At 37.9% G+C, this 17,767-nt stretch overlaps 1 protein-coding gene across 6 annotated transcripts in view; it reads left to right on the top strand.

Moving 5' to 3' along the window:
- Window positions 1-17,767, top strand: part of USP48 (ubiquitin specific peptidase 48) — a gene marked incomplete at its 3' end in the record, with an annotated part of 103,634 nt that overhangs the window by 54,067 nt on the left and 31,800 nt on the right. For 4 of the 6 annotated variants that reach the window (XM_079920852.1, XM_079920850.1, XM_079920849.1 and 1 more), the window contains 5 exons: window positions 3,329-3,462; window positions 4,071-4,153; window positions 11,912-12,091; window positions 15,009-15,137; window positions 15,827-15,976. In XM_079920852.1, coding sequence (XP_079776978.1) covers window positions 3,329-3,462; window positions 4,071-4,153; window positions 11,912-12,091; window positions 15,009-15,137; window positions 15,827-15,976 — 676 coding nt within the window. The remainder of the gene's footprint in view (window positions 1-3,328; window positions 3,463-4,070; window positions 4,154-11,911; window positions 12,092-15,008; window positions 15,138-15,826; window positions 15,977-17,767) is intronic. The other 2 variants (XM_079920851.1, XM_079920853.1) reach the window with 2 other exon arrangements.

Here is a 17,767-nt window from a genome sequence, read left to right as displayed (position 1 = left end):
AGAAAATGTAAGTGATGTTACCATAAGGTTAATTTACTTTTTCATTTAATGAGAACTAGACAGTGTTGAATGCAAATATTTTTTTACATCAAATACGGCCATTCTTCAGCCTCTCCACTCCATATCTGTGTGTGTGTGTGTGTGTGTGTGTGTGTGTTTATTTTGACCACACCAGGCGGCATGCGGGATCTTAGTTCCCCAACCAGGGATTGAACCCGTGCACCATGCATTGGGAGCACGGATCCTTAACCACCGGACAGCCAGGGAAGTCCCTCTTTGTATATTTTGATTTACGCAGAGACAGGGAAATGGTTCCCCTTTGTTTGGAGTGGAAAAGTTGCTAAGAGGCAGCCTTTGTTATCATGTAGGAACAGACACATAGCATGGTATTGATAGGTGAGCTTATTATATAGCTTCCTTTCTTAAAATAATTTTGTACTTTCCCTCCTCCTTTAGCACAACCATTAGAACGCTTGAAGTTCTCATTTATTGGGTTCATTCAGCTAAATATTGAGTGCTTACATGTTCAGGCAGTGTTTCAGCTGTTGGGAATAACCATATGGAACAAAACAGACATTTTTGCCTTTAAGAAGCTTATAGTGATAATGGTATGGGGACCAGTGACGGACAATAAAATAAATGGAAGTAAAACATCTAGTGTGTCAACTGTAATAAGGGCTATGGAGAAAACTAAAGCAGGGAAGGGGCATGGAGAATGTGGAGTGTGATTGAAAGTGGAGTAGTGAGTCATCCAAGAATTGGGGAGAAGAGTGTCTGGGGCAGATGAAATAGCAAGTGTAGAGCATGAGACAAGAATGTGCCTGGGGTTTGAGGAATAGCAGGGAGGTCAGTGTGGTTGAAACATACGGAGGATGATAGAAGATGACATTGTGGAGGTAACTAAGGACCATATCAGACAGGGCCTGGTAGACCTTTGTTGGAAATCTGACTCTGAGTGAGATGAGATACCATGTAGGGCTGTTTGCATAGGAGTGATGTAATCTGTTTCAACAGGATAACTCTGGTTGCTGTCTTGAGAATAGGCTGATGGTGGGGCAAGGGGGCAGACAGAAGGAGTTGATGGTGGCTTGGACCAAGGGTTAGCTGGAGAGGTGATAAGCAGTGTTTGGATTTTTTCAAAGTAGAGCTGATAAAATTGTAGATTGGGTATGGGGAAAAAGAGAGGAGTCAGGGATTACTAAGGTTTTGCCCTGAGCAACTGGAAGAATAAAGTTGGCATAACTAAGATGTGAAGGAGTGTGGGAAGAGCAGGTTTGGCAGAGGAATTAGGAATTTGCAGTGGGGAATTTGCAGTGGGGCATCTGCAGTGCAGATTTGATAGGTATAGTTCAGGGGAGAAGTCAGGGCTTGATCAAATCACCAAGGGCATGAGAGAGACGAAGACCAAGGGCGGAACCCCGGGACATTCAAACATTAAGAGATCAGAGAGATAGGGGAGCAGCTAGTCAGAGATGCTGAGGGGGATGTGAGTTGAGTAAATGGGCGAGTGTGGCTTCCTGGATCAAATGAATAAAGTGGTGGTACTAGTATTGTATTACTGTATTTATTGTCTTGTAGTGTAATCTGTACCAAAAAGCTCTTATAGAAACATAAACGAAGTTGAGGTCTATCCCGATGGAGCTTTTTCTGTAAACCTACAGCATTGGAAACGCCTCATAGAGTTAACTATGTGGTTTCCTTTACTCATAGAACTACCTGTTATATCTGTGGGAAAGAACTAACTATAAGACAGAGCTGCCAGGGCTTCCCTGGTGGCGCAGTGGTTGGGAGTCTGCCTGCTGGTGCAGGGGATGCGGGTTCGTGCCCCGGACCGGGAGGATCTCACGTGCCGCGGAGCGGCTGGGCCCGTGAACCATGACCGCTGAGCGTCTGGAGCCTGTGCTCCGCAACGGGAGAGGCCACAACAGTGAGAGGCCCGTGTACTGCAAAAAAAAAAAAAAGACAGAGCTGCCAAGTAAACTGAAAAACCTAACAGTCAAACTTTTTTTAAGCTTAGATATTGGCATATCCCAACCATCTATACTGTTGTAGGGTGTGATAGCTTAGGAATGAATATGATTTGAACTTAATACAATTTTAGAGGGTGTCAAATTCAGAACCAGGCATATCCATCTCCTGACCCTAAACATGGTCCTACAGTAAATTGCTTGAGGAAACTGGATCCCAAAGGTTATAGGTGGGGAATTTTGAAGTGTGTCCGTATTCCATTGGAGATCAAAGAAGCCCAACTAAAAGAGTTGTGGACTGACTGACATGACAGCTGTGGATTGAGCAAAACTTCTTTTTGAAAGGGCTATCTTATCTTGAAGATTATGACTTTGGAGATTATCACTAAAATAATCACTAAGGTGATTGGCAGTGGAAAGAATCAGAACATTTGAAATTCCTTAAAAATTTATTGACTTAAATAATATTGCCTATGTTACACATAATAAAAAAAACCCTTTACACTGTGCAGAAAGTCAGCATAAATAAAAAAAAGGAAAAATTTAAAAAGAAACCACCATTAGCTCTAACATTGCGTTTTTCTGCACTCTTAGTTTTGTGTCATGAATGTGGTTCAGTAACTGTGTGTGTGTTTGAAATTTGTATATATAATTTCATATTCATTGCCCACATGTAGTTTCCACCCATTTGCACTGTTTTAAAATTAATTTTGCTGCATCAAAGTACCTATGATTTCTTTTAATTAATTAATTAATTAATTTTTGGCTGCGTTGGGTCTTCGTTGCTGCGCGTGGGCTTTCTCTAGTTGCGGTGAGCGGGGGCTACTCCTCGTTGCAGTGTGCGGGCATGGGCTTCTTATCGCGGTGGCTACTCTTGTTGCAGAGCACGGGCTCTAGGTGCACAGGCTTCAGTAGTTGTGGCTCGCGGGCTTAGTTGCTCCACGGCATGTGAGATCTTCCCAGACCAGGGTTCGAACCCGAGTCCACTGCATTGGCAGGCAGGTTCTTAACCACTGTGCCACCAGGGAAGCCCCTTATGATTTCTTTCCTTAACCTACTTCCTTACAATTCCCAGAATTGGGATTATCCGGAGAAAAGATCTAAAGCCAAGTATTTTTAAAATCATACGTTTTGGAAAGAGAAACATTAGTTTTAAATCATTGTATACAAATTAATAATGTCACTGCTAAGCTAATACAATCTTATGTGTCCTTCATTATTTATAATAACTTGATCTTAAAGAGCTTGAATAGAAATAGAAGCTATTAACTAAAATGAAATTATAATTTGCATCATAGGGTTGATCACTTAAAAAAATCTTTTCTTTTTTTTTTTTTTTAATGTGTCTTATTCCTGATCAGGAAGAAAAATTAGAAGGAGACAATCGATACTTTTGTGAAAACTGTCAAAGCAAACAGAATGCAACAAGGAAGATCCGACTCCTTAGTCTTCCTTGTACTCTGAACTTACAGCTAATGCGTTTTGTCTTTGACAGGTAAATATGTGCATGTCGTAGTGTTTGTTGCTCACTGTGGACTAGTATGTACAGATTTTATCATAGATAAGATAGTAAAATGCTTATAATTTGAAAGTCAAGATTTGGGGATGAAAGTTACAGCCTGTCATAATTAAGAACTGGAAGAATAGAGAATCCTTATTTTTTATTCTGAAAAATTATTAAAAACTGCCAAGGAAAAGCAGACATTTAAGTAGGAACTGAATTTCCTTGACATTCTGTTTTACTGTATAAGGACTTGAGTAAATTTTCTACTCACTACAGTACGTCCCCCATTCCCATGGAGATAGATCAGGCAATTTTTTTTCACATGTGCATTTCTTCTGTAAAGCAGGAACATGTATGGTTTCCTTTGTAATAAAACTAAAACTTCTAGAAATGTACTGTTTGGAATTAGCACTTTAAATGCATACCTTTTAAGGTGTTGATTATTTATTGCCCAATTCTAAGACAGTATTATGTTTTGAGCAAGATTGCTAAATGAAATCTACCTAGCTGCTATCCAGTTTATTAAAATAACCAGTAGCCCTTATACATTGTTTTATGGTTGTTTTAAATGTAAATATAATTAGCTTTTTCTTGGTTAGGCAAACGGGACATAAGAAAAAGCTGAACACCTACATTGGCTTCTCAGAAATTTTGGATATGGAGCCGTATGTGGAACACAAAGGTAATATTTTTACCAAGCAGTGATAGTTATAATGCTCAGAGACGAACCTGTGATCTATTTGTGTTCAGTACAGAGTAGCATTTTACTACTAAATTTTATTTGCTAATCTTTGAGAACAAAGGCATTTTAGGTGAGCCGATATGTTACTTTCATTTTCTATGAGTGAGTACATAACAAAGATTAGATGGTTCATGGACGTATATTGGGGTGGACCAAAATGTTCGTTCACGGAAAAACCCGAACAAACTTTTTGGTCAACCCAGTATATAATTAATGGTATAAAAGAATAAAAAATGAAAAATACTTAGCTGTTCCTGTACTCAAGGCTTGTTACCTTAGCCTCAATACCACATCTGTAATTCCTCGTAAAATTAAGGATCTCCAAGCTGCCTCCAGTCACGTTTTTAAAAACCATTTTATCAAAAACATTAGATGGCCTAGTTCCAATATTTATGCTATAATTATATATATGACCACTGATAAGTTGTAGGATGTTACGACAGAGTCTCTAATAACTTACTCTTCTTTTTCTTTTGGTAGTCTTCATCTTACCAAACAGGATGATTCTTGTTAGAGAAAAGAAACATCTTGCCCTTTGTTTCTCCTGCCCGTACTGGACAGACCATTTTATTTCTCTTTTAAGATTGACCTTAATGTTTGTGAAATTTTTAATACAGAAATTATATCATAAACTCTGTCTCCGTAGAAAAGTTCTGGTGGCAGCTTATAAATAGGAGCAAGCCATAAAGTAAAACCTTCAACAGAAATGATTGGGGAGGTTGGGGGAAGTGATGTGGTAAATATTTAAGCCTTAAAATGTATGGTGCTCTCTAATCAGTACTGGAGTTTAAAATTTACACCTGTGGAAGAAGGAAACTGCTGTAGAAGTTGCTGCTGGACTTTGTTACTATTATATTTGGCTGAATGAATAAACTTTAGCAGTAGTTCTACGTAAACTACTACTTTACGTAGTAGTTTGCTTCCTGCCTCCTTTGTTTAGGTAATTATTTGAAATTAGAGAAGCCTGATGGCTTAGTGATTTCTCGGGGTCAGAAACTTAGGAGATGTAAAAATATTCCTTTCCTTTTTTTTTTTTTTTTTTTTTTTTCGGGTGCGCTGTGTGGCTTGCAGGATCTTAGTTCCCTGACCAGGCATTGAACCCAAGGCCACTGCAGTGAAAGCATCCAGTCCTAACCCTGGACAGCCAGGGAATTCCCCAATTATTCTTTTCCTTGACTCCAGTGTATGATTTTGAATAGTTCTTATTATTCAATTTATTATATATTTGTCCAATTTGTATTGTAAAGAAAACCTTTGACCATAATAAGTCAAAAAAGCTGTATATATAATTTTAGTATGTTGGATTACTAAGTAATTTTTTTTTTTTTTTTTTTGTGGTACGCGGGCCTCTCACTGTTGTGGCCTCTCCCGTTGTGGAGTGCAGGCTCGGCGGCCATGGCTCACAGGCCCAGCCGCTCCGCGGCATGTGGGATCTTCCCGGACCGGGACACGAACCCGTGTCCCCTGCATCGGCAGGCAGACTCTCAACCACTGCGCCACCAGGGAAGCCCTACTAAGTAATTTTTAATTAGAGAAATAAAAATTCTTATTTTAGAATTGTTAGCTATGACTGGTAAAATTAATCCAGTAGTTTGTAGTTATAGACCTGTTCACACTCTTTTGTAATGTTTGTTATACAAATGTATTACCTCATATAGGTAGAATACTAGAAACAAATGAACTTGTTATAATTGCACAGGGTTCATTCTAGATAATTAGGAAAATTCAGAAAGCATAAAGAAGAGTTATAAATAAGAGCCACTTGTAATTCTATCACCCAGATAACCAGTATTTATATTTTACTAAATTCTTATTCATGTATGTCTACACACACATATCCACACAAAGTGGAAAAGATAGATCTAAAAGATGATCTATTTTTTAAAGGAGAATTCATTTGCTTCTTTAAATAGTGAACCTGCAGATACACGGAGATATGTAGACAGAGGGATTCTCATACCTTGAACATTTATCAGCTTACCCTCTAACTCCTGCCATATTTCTTGGGGATTTTAATATCCCTGTAGACCATTTTAAGAGTCTGAATAAAATTCATAGACTTTTAGAAGAAACCAATTACATTTAAAGATTTTTGTTGATGTGGATCATTTTTGAAGTCTTTATTGAATTTGTTACAATATTGCTTCTGTTTTATGTTTTGGTTCCTTGGCCACGAGGCACGTGGGGTCTTAGCTCTCCACCAAGGATTGAACCCGCACCCGCACCCCCTGCATTGGAAGGCGAAGTCTTAACCACTGGACTGCCAGGGAAGTCCCAGAAACCAATTACATTTAAATGTAGTTATCAAAATACTGACACAAATTTGTAATACAGTAATATAAGTGCAAACCAAAGAACAGGTTCCAGTGGTCAAAACCACTGTAATTCTTAAGTTGATGAGTACAGTAAATTGATAAGTATAAAATCAGGTTATCTGCAACAATGATAATGTGATAATGAAAGCCGTGATGTCTATTGGTAGTAGAGTCACAGTTACTGCTAATCCTTCTGTGGTTTATTGTCGTCATTAATAATTTAGGGAATACTACTAAGTACCACTGTTGTAGACAGTCTTCAGCTGACCTCATTAACAACTTCTCTCCTTCAGTGATTTTGTCTTTCACTCGGCCTCAGTCCTTCTTAGGGTCATAGCTACCTTTTTCTTCCATAGTTTAAATTTCATATATCTTATTCCATTCTATTTTTCCTCCTCTTCTTAAAATTATAAAATGTAACACATTCATCGAAGTTAAAATACAAAAATGTATGGCTCAGAGAATTATCACAAAGTGAATATCTTCACGAGTACCACCCAGGTCAAGAAAAAACATTCCCAATACTCCAAAGATTCCTGTGTGCCCCACCCAGTTGCAATCTCCTTCCTCCTGAAATATAGCCAGTAATCTGACTTATATGGAAATCACTTTTTTGTCTTTTTGCTTTAGCATTTTACCGTGTAAGCTTGTACCCCTAAACGTTATAGTTTAGTTTACCCTTTTGCCTCCTGGGATATAGCCAGGTGAAATCTAACCCATCATTAAATCTTAATCTGCCTCCTCTGCTCCTTCATCTGGGCCATTGATCCCTGGAGAAAAACACCACAGGTATGTCTGTCTGTCTTCTTAACCTTTTTATTTTGGAGAATTTCAAATTTATATGGGAAAATCCAATCTGACAGTTTTGATCTTTTAACTGGATCAGTTCATCTATTTACACTCCTAATTCCTCTAATTCAAATTTACATCACTTTTTATAGTTCCCCGTCACTTGCATATATTTTCAAGTTTCTCATTTCTCTAAACATAGAGAGCCCAGTTTTATAATCCATGACTGATATTGGTGGAATATTATTCAGATTTATTTTTGCTGTCTGATTTGATTATTTTAATGTTGCCATGTCTTCCGTACCTGGTTATCTCTGGAAAATTTTTATTTTATTTTTTATTTTTGCCGCACTGCATGGCATGTGGGATCTTGTTCCCTCACCAGGGATCGAACCTGCGCCCCCTGCAGTGGAAGTGCAGAGTCTTAACCACTGGACCACCAGGGAAGTCCCTGGAAAATTTTTTACGGGGATTCACTTAGGGCTGGGATGAAGCCACCTCCTTCAGAGAGACCTCAGGTTTCTCTCTGCCAGGCACCTGGGGTCCCTACTAGTTAGGTATCATCACAGATCAAGTTCGCTGCTTGAGGTTCCCTTGCTCACTCACGCTATAAGAACCTGGCCAATTTAACCCCATGACATTTCCCCCCATTCTCTTCCTGTTGTTCTGCTCAGGGTTAAGGAGTTTTCTTTAGGTTCCCTGAGGTTGGGGAGTGGAGAGGTTGTTTCTTACCTGAGGTTGGGAGTGGAGAGGTGGTTTCTCGTTCACCTTTTCCATGAAGTGATTGGGAGAGTGCAGTGTAGTAGAAAGAAGAGTGGGTAGGTGAGTCTAGGTAAGCCCCGAAACGTGGAGTGTGGAAGTGCCCACCTGGTGGATACAACCTGGGCTGGGCTGTTTGCTATTACTGTTTTGTTCTTTCAGTGATTAACCTGGAAATTATAACATACCTAACTCTTAGAGTTAACAACTTTACCCTCTAAAAACAGTACAAGGACCTCAAACCACTAGGAAATCGATATTCTCCTAAGTTGTTTATTGTTTTCATATGTGTTTTAGTTCTACCTTAAAAAAAAAAAACTGATGAGGGGAATCCTATGCCAGGGGCCTAGGTTCGATCCCTAGTTGGGGAAGGAAGCTCCTGCAAGCTGCTTGGTGTGGCCACAGCTGCCAAACACACACACACACACACACTAGCCCTCAGCTGCCAAACACACACACACACACGCACACACACACAAGCCCTCAGCTGCCAAACACACACACACACACACACACACACACTAGCCCTCAGCTGCCAAACACACACACACACACACACACTAGCCCTCATAGGATGCCTTATTATCTGTAGAATTATTGGTGTTAGTTTACCTACCTCCTCTGTTTATCATTCCTTTTAATATCCTAGACCTTCCAACTGGAACACTTGAATTAAGTTTGTGAAGATGCCTTTAGGAAGGGGCTGTTGGTACCCGGTTATTTTCAGCACACTGTCTGGAAGTATATTTATTTCTTGTTGTGAAATTTACTCTAAGGATTAACAGTTATTTTCACTCAGTACAATTAGAGATTCTGTTGTCTTAGGGCTTCCTTTGTTGCTGTTGTAAAGTTGGTTGTGGTTTAATTCTTGTTTCTTTATAGGTGACCTGTTTTATTTTGTCTGATTTTGAAGATCTTTTTTTGTTTGTTTTTGTTTTGGTGTTTTGCAGTGCCACTGTGACCTGTTTGGGTTGAATTTTAGTGTATTTATCCTCCCTAAAGGATAAATTTCTCAACCATTATGTCTTAAATTTTTTTCTTTTCCATTCATTCATCTCTCCTTCTGGAATTACATTAGTCATGTATTAAGATTTTAACTTTGCCATCCGTGTCTCCTAACTCTTGCTTTATCCTGCATTCTACATAACTTTTTTCAGGCCTACCTTCTACTTTAATGATTCTCTATTTAGGCAAACCTAATTGCGCTGTTAAAACTTGTGTAGAGTTTTGACTTTCAGTTATTGTAATTTTCATTTCTAGAAGCTTGATTTGGTTCTGTATCACATCTTACTTTCATTTTTTATAATCTCATTCCTTACTTTTAGTTTTTATTCTATCATTTATTTCTTTAAACATAACGTTCTACTTTACTTTTTCCAGTAACTGAGATGAAAAACTTCATGGGTTATTTACCTGTTGTTTCCTGCCTCTCAGTTATAGTGACTTGTGTCCTTGGTGTTTTGTGTTGTGTTGTGTTTGTGTGTGTTTATGTGTATGTTGGACTGAATTCATATTCTTTAGAACTGTCACTCATTCTAGGACCACATCAAACTACACTCTTGGCTTGAGGTTTTTCTGTCTTCCTAGGTAGTATGAATTCTTGGTTGAAATATTCATGAGGGCTTGATTCTTAAAAACTTGCAACAGATATTTTTTTCCTCACCCCAAGAGTCAAAGTATAAGGCAGATAATTTTTTCCTACTATTTCCTCTGCAGGGTAGGTTCATTTCTCCTTATTTCGTAAACTGAAGAACCCTAGTTTCACAATGTGAGTCCTCTTCTAGACTCCTCACCTTTTAAGGATCTTAGCTTTGGTCCCACAAACCTCTTAATGTGAAAACAACAGTTGAAGTTGATAAAGTTTCACCTAATACTCTCAGGAGGAAATTGGTTTCATTTTCCTTAACCTCCCTAGCTTCCTGCCTTCACATAGTATTTGGCTTCTGAGAATTCTTCATTTGTTGCCAGATGATCATTGCATCTTAAAAGATTTTAAAGTATTTTTATCTTAGTATTTTAAATTTATTTTCAGCTGGGGGGGGTTAGATGAGCTTTGCTTCAGGTATTAATCTGCATTACCGTGTTCCCCCACTGAGCTAAAGGAATGCAGGACTTTGTCATTTCAGTCAACTGCTGTATTCTCCATGCCTAAAACAGTGTCTAGGATGTTTATTATTTGTTGAATGAGTGACTGGCTATACCTTTATGACTGACTTCTTGCAGTTTTAAGGAAATTACAGTGATGAAACAAAGATATGTGTGCAAAGATTTTTATGACAAAGGTAATTATTTAATGGCCATAAAATGCTACCAGTTTAAATGTCCAGCAGTGAGGGAGTGGTTCAATATAATGTGGTACTTGTATATAGTCACTATAAATAATTTTCAGAAGAATATTTAATGATGTGGAAAGATGTTAATGATATATTTGTTGGAAAAAAATCTATAAGTTTCAATATTAATAGTGGTTATGTCTGTGTTGTAGGATTGCTGATGGTTTTTCTAATTTTTATTAATAAAATGTAGTAGCAGTGATTGCTTTAAGTACATTTTCCTCCCTATAATTTAAGTTTAGAATGTTTAAAAGATATTTTTCAAACTTAAAAATATTTTGTCTTAAAATGTAAATGTTCTTTCATTTGCTGATATTTTGATGTATGGATAAAGCCTCCTCTTCTTGCATAAACCATGTGCATAGTAGATAGGCTGTGATATGTAGGTTTTGTTTATTTATTTTAATTTATCTATTTTATTTATTATTTATTTTTGGCTGCATTGGGTCCCCGTTGCTGCGTGCGGGCTTTCTCTAGTTGCTGCAGGCAGGGGCTACTCCTCGCTGAGTTGCGCAGGCCTCTCATTGCGGTGGCTTCTCTTGTTGAGAAGCACAGGCTCTAGGCACGCGGGCTTCAGTAGTTGTGGCACGCAGGCTCAGTAGTTGTGGCTCGCGGGCTCTACAGCGCAGGCCCAGTAGTTGTGGCGCACAGGCTTCATTGCTCCGCAGGATGTGCGGTCTTCCCGCAGCAGGGATCGAACCTGTGTCCCCTTTATTGGCAGGCGGACTCCTAACCACTGCGCCACCAGGGAAGCCCCGGTTTTGTTTATTTAAAGTGGAATAGTTAATAAGTTAAAATACTCATAAAGAAATCTGAGTGCAGAACCCAGTCTAGATTTTTATTGTTTATTTCTCTGTATTTTCTATTTGTCTCGTCTACACCGATTTTTTTTTTCCCCCTCTTTTGGCCGTGCCACGAGGCTTGTGGGATCTTAGTTCCCTGACGAGGGATCAAACCCACGTCATCAGCATTGAAAGCACCGAGTCCTAACCACTGGACCACCAGTGAATTCCCTTGTCTACACCTATTTTGAAAGCAATTTTCCTTAATGACTTATCTCCAATGTTTAAAAAACATTTTTCTTTTTTCTAGAAACAATAGCTTTTTAGTTTTGCACTCAAATCTTATTAGTTTGTGTGTAGTTAATTTTTGTAATAAGTTGGAAAATATGAACAACTGATTCTTGGTAAGCATATGGCTCAGCCTGTTAATGCAGAAGGGAAAGTATACTTCAGAATAGCTTCGTAACCCTGAGTGCCCAGAATGCCGTAGCTTTCCACCTGTATATTTTGCAGAGGGAATGGAGAGTTGATACAGTGAGCTGCTTAAAACAATGCCTGCTACTTTATTTTATGAGACTAAATTCTTTAAATCTTAGGTGACATATTTTGAACTCTGTCAGATGCATAAAGAATTGTAATCATTACAATTCAGGCTCAGGATATAAGAAGAAATAATGTTATCCAAAATTTCTTTCATTTTTCCCCTTTCTCCTTCCCTAGGTGGGTCCTATGTGTATGAACTCAGTGCAGTGCTCATACACAGAGGAGTGAGTGCTTATTCCGGTCACTACATTGCCCATGTGAAAGATCCACAGTCTGGTGAATGGTATAAGTTTAATGACGAAGACATAGAAAAGATGGAGGGGAAGAAATTACAACTAGGGATTGAGGAAGATCTAGGTAAAACCTTTAAGTTGTGAGTGCCCTTTTAAAATATAATTTTTTTTTTTACCAGAAATGTTTGTGATAAATTATTATGGCCCAAGATTGTTATGGACTATCAAGTCTATTTGCATTTCTTAAACACATGAAATCTCTGAACATCTGTTATAGAAATGCTTGAATTTTTTTAAAAAATGATTTTGCTCCAGAGATGGTTTCCATAATGTCATGTTTTCAGTACAGTTTGAAGGCACAAATTTAATTTTCAATTAACAGGTTAATTGTGGGCAGCTAGGGAAGAGGATGGTGAGTATTAAGCTAAAAATTATGAGTAGTAGATGTAATATAGTAGGATTTGTAGTCCTTTTCTCTGGGTCAGGAAATTTATTTTGGGGAAATAAGTATAGCAGGGGAACTTTGTTCCCTGAGCAATGTCTACCCCTCTCTGTTAAGTATCTTACTCCATCCCTAGAGTGTGGAGCAGTGCCTCTGGGGAATAAGCTGCTTGCTGTTTTGTAGTGATGAGGTCTGCTGTAAACGATACCTCCTGAAATAGTATTATTCTAGTGTGTAGCTCTCAACACCTCGGTTTTCGTGGGCTCCGTACCCATTTGTTGTCGAATGGCGTGGGCTGTTCTTCCAATAGGAGCCATCTTGGCTGAGGTTCTCATCACTTTCTTACCGTATTTGTCATTTTGGGGTGAGGCTCGGACAATGGGATGCGAAAAGAGAAAAGGATTGGGAGTAGGTGTGTGTCTCCTGCCACCCTTCTTTCTTAAAGGATCAGTACCTCTTTCCCAAGGTGGAGTAGCATGGCAGTTAAGGTTGGCTTTCAGGAAGGCCTGGGGAATCTTGCTGCAGATGTCCATGTGGTGGCTCTATTCTTGTAATTGGAAGAAGTATTTTCTATTTTTTTTATGTATACCATTTTTTTCTTTTTGCGGTACGCGAGCCTCTCACTGTTGTGGCCTCTCCCGTTGCGGAGCACAGGCTCCGGACGTGCAGGCTCAGCAGCCATGGCTCACTGGGCCCAGCCGCTCTGCGGCATGTGGGATCTTCCCAGACCGGGGCACGAACCCATGTCCCCTGCATCGGCAGGCGGACTCTCAACCACTGCGCCACCAGGGAAGCCCCCATTCCAATGTTTTAATACCTCTCATTATATGCAGCTTACATTGCTCCTTTTATCTATTTTATCAAAAATAGAAAATACTTATTCATTAAATTCCATTAGTCAGTCATTACTATATTCTCGTGAACTTCTATGAATCATTTTATATTCCGTCTTATACAAATTAATGAACATGTTTTTTTGAGTTTTCCCTTTTTAAAAAATTTTTTAAAAAAATTATTTATTTATTTATGCTGTGTTGGGTCTTCTTTTATGTGTGTGGGCTTTCTCTAATTGCGGCAAGTGGGGCCACTCCTCATCGCGGTGCGCGGGCCTCTCACTATCACGGCCTCTCTTGTTGCGGAGCACAGGCTCCAGACGCGCAGGCTCAGTAATTGTGGCTCACGGGGCTAGTTGCTCCGCAGCATGTGGGATCTTCCCAGACCAGGGCTCGAACCCGTGTCCCCTGCATTGGCAGGCAGATTCTCAACCACTGCGCCACCAGGGAAGCCCAATGAACATCTTAAATCTTAACTTTTTAGTTAGGAATGACCAACGTCTTTTCTTTGTATACATGCTCCTGACAGTTTTAATTCCCTATGACTGTGGTCTTCAAACATACTTGCTCCTGTAGTCCCTATAAGAATATTGAACAACTTTTGTATTTCATTGCACATTTTAAAATCCAGCATTTTTCATTGTAAATTTAAATAGCTTCAGATAATGTAACTTCTGACAAATTATAAATATTGAAACTTAAACTGCAGCATTACTGTTGTATCCGAATGAAATTACATAACATATAGATTCCATACATCCATGTCATCCTTTTCAGAGTTAAATGAACTGATCTTTTTTTATGACAGGATTTTTTTTTTTATGTTTCCTTTTTCTCCTATACTAGTGTTTCCATTACACTGACCCTATAGAATTTCATTCTAATGGAATATACTAAGTTTTCTGTAGCTATAAAGCTCTAAATAGTTAGAAAGTACTTCTGGATTGAGTGTTCTTTTTCTTTTTTTTTAAATAAAACTATATAATTGATCAAACCAATGTAAGTGTGTTAGAAATTTTTAAAAATTGAACTGCAAAATTTTACTGTAAACATAATCTTTTGGTGAGATAAGATTTTTTTTGTCACAGGTAAGAAGAGGTTATATCTTTCTTTTGTAAGGTGGGGAGGCAGATGACTGAAAGGAGAGGTGGAAACCATCAGTGAAACCTGAACAATTTTAGAAAAATACATTGTCAATTGAGGCTCTGATAATCGATTTCCTCAGAGCTATGCATGACCTCCTACCCACTGGAAGGTTATCCTGGGGTAATCAGACTCAATTTGAAGATCCCCTTCATGTGATGTATGTGCCATGTAAAACACGAATGTTTTCCACTTGCTTCTGAATTTATAGAGATTAGTGGCTAATCTTAGCATTTTATTTCATTTTTTTTCAGGAACATTCCATTTTATTTCTTTGCACAGTTAAGTCTGGATTTATTTTTGTAATTTAAGATCAACAGTAAAATAAACTCATAATAGTTTGTGGTTTGTTTTTTTTTTCCTGGTTCAGGTTTGTCATTGTGAAAAAGAATACTTTCTTTTCAGCTTTTAAAAATGGAATATGGCAGGCAATGCGGGTTAGTAACTTGTTTAAACATTAAAATATTTGTCCAGCCTGCTAAATTTGTATTGCCTTTTAATGTATTTTGAGTTCGTATTTTAGGAATTGTTTTCTATGACCCTCCCCCTCCCCCTCCCCTGCAAAAGAATGAATAAACTCTAGGCATTCTAATTTAGTCATCTTTTGATTTCTCTTACCTCAGCAGAACCTTCTAAATCCCAGACACGTAAACCCAAGTGTGGCAAAGGAACTCACTGCTCTCGAAATGCGTACATGTTGGTTTATAGACTACAAGCTCAAGAAAAACCCAACACGACTATTCAGGTACCAGGTGAGCAATTTTCCAGGATTACATAAGGCAAGTATTTTAGAATACCATGCTCAAAGGTCAATGACGAGAACGGATTGCTTTTATCTATTATGGTAGGTTGGTTGCATATGGTAAATGGTGAAAGTGTATGTAATCACAGATTTGCTTTAAAGTGGTGAGTTTTTATGATAAAGGAGGCTTTAACAGAACTGTTCCACTGACTGCCCCTAAAGAAAAGCAAAAGCAATTAAAAAAAATTCCTGTGGATTATAAAGATGAATTTAAAGAGCAATTTGGTTCTGTTTTGTTCAGTTTTGTAAAGCAGTTTTGGGTTTTAGCCAGTTATAAATTTTCTAGATTTAATATAAGAAAGGAAGAGCTGCTGCTTGGCTGAAGGCAGTCGTCAGTTGTCATTTTACCTAATACTGTGCTTTGCTCTGTCTATGGCACCATGTGTTTTGAATGGTGTTTCTGACCCATTTGATGCTTCCAGTTGGCTGATGATGTCATGCAGAATCGGGTAGGGAAACCCCCTGGTATTATTCCAGGGTCTGTCTTCAGTTTTACTTCTGCCTGCAGGTTGTAGGGAGACCATAGTAGGATTTTGCCACCAAAATCTTAGCCAGTATTTGTTGTAATTTACAAATCAGCATGGTTCTTTGTCTTTGAAAAACAGGATAAAGGTTTTTGTGTCTTTCTATTCTGAATAGCCTTTCTTCAAGAGCTGGTAGATCGGGATAATTCCAAATTTGAGGAGTGGTGTATTGAAATGGCCGAGATGCGTAAGCAAAGTGTGGATAAAGGAAAAGCAAAGCATGAAGAAGTTAAGGAGCTGTACCAAAGGTTACCTGCTGGAGCTGGTCTGTAAGATATTCTGGGACAGCACTGTTGCCATTAAGTGCCTTGTTTCTTTTATGTTCACAAATGTGTATGAACAAACTTTCCCCTGCCCTTTCTTATTTATAACCCGTTAATGCCAGCTTGTGCACTATACAATTACTATGTAAACCAACAGTAACTTAATGTGTAGCATTCCGTATAGTTTTCATTATCGTGTACTTTTAAAAATGGGAAGCTCTTAATAAATTATGAGGTGTAGGTCAGCACTCTGCATATATAGCTCTTGTAGATATTTCTGATTTGTGAGGCATTAACTTGTTTTGAAAGAAAAATCAGATTGGGCTACTATGAAAGCAACTTGCCTAGTCTATTTCCTTGTGTACTTTGTGCCCTAAGAGTATTAACAGGCATTCTTTTATATGAGTACTATTTTTATGATACTGTTAGATTATTTTGAAATTTAGTATCAAATATTCTAAGAATAGGAAAGCTTTCTGCTGACCCCTAATTTCTTAAGAATTATCCCACACAGTCCAGCTCATTCCTTTACTGTGTATGTTTATTCAAGTTTATCTAATGCCTCAAAAAGGAAACCTCAACTCCTTAAGGCTGGTATGCCATTTGTAATAAAGTTTTCGGTCATTTCATAGGCAATTCCCCATACCCAACTCCTACTTTAAAAAGAGGCAGTTTTACTAATTTTAGAAAATAAATACTCAAGCATAATTGTACTTGTGGTTTTGTCTTTTTGATATCTCAGTTTTCCATTACTGGTATTACTTTAAGCAAAAAATGAATATAAATTGCTACATCTGTAAGAATATCTCTCAAAAGTTCTGTCTAAACTATACCTTAATTTGATTCTGACCTTTCTTTGTAACCTGTTAACTCTGCTTCAAGGGTTGGGATTATCCTAAATAAGTAGACTGACCTCAGTTTTATTGGAAACAATTTGGAAATGAACATGTAATTCAGATCTCTAAATTTATTCAAAGGAGTTGGTACCTAGAAATTTGTTTTCTGAACCTTATTCATGGTTTCCTGTATTCACTGGACAAAAGAAAGCAACTTACTGGGTCTATAAACTAAAGAGAATCACTCTTTAAAATTGTATGGTCCAAAGATGTTATGTGTCAAATTTACACTGTGTGCCCTCTTGCCTGTTTTCATTCCGTCTATAAGAACCAGTGCTTGTGTTCTTTAAATATGTATATATGTTATCAATACTCTTACCAATTATGAGGTTTATAATTTTTTCCCGTTTATAGTAACCTTATATGATAGTAAGTCCATGTTTTCCTAAAATATTGTCAGATCTCAAAGCTACTGACCATGGTTTTGTGCTGCCAATCAAAGTCTTATGTTTTTTCTAAATCTTATCTTTGTGAACATACTAAAAGAAGGGTCATTTATCCTAAAATATAAACCTCACTGGGAACCTGAACCCTTTTGGCCCTTTTTATTTAAGTTGAAATAAATTATCTCTAAATAATCCTAAATTATCTTTAGGTAAATTGTTTCAAATATTTTTGATGCCATGATCTTTCTAGACTTTATAACTTTCCAAAACAAATTCCTATTCAAAATCCAGGCATTTAAAACTATATATAAATAAGTTTGAACCATAGTATACGTTTCCCTTTGGTAAATATTTTAACACTTGCTTTCCCGCTTCGTCAGATGCTGAGATTTTTATACAGTTTGTTATCCCAACTTAATAGAGTTCTTACTCCTGTTAGTTGATTCTCCATGCCTTTGGCATCACAATAATGGAGAACATCTGTGAGAACCTGCCAGGCGTCTCTCTCTAG

Source organism: Stenella coeruleoalba (assembly GCF_951394435.1).
Source record: "Stenella coeruleoalba genome assembly, chromosome: 1".
Lineage (NCBI taxonomy): Eukaryota > Metazoa > Chordata > Mammalia > Artiodactyla > Delphinidae > Stenella > Stenella coeruleoalba.
This window is presented reverse-complemented; position numbering and strand designations above follow the sequence as displayed.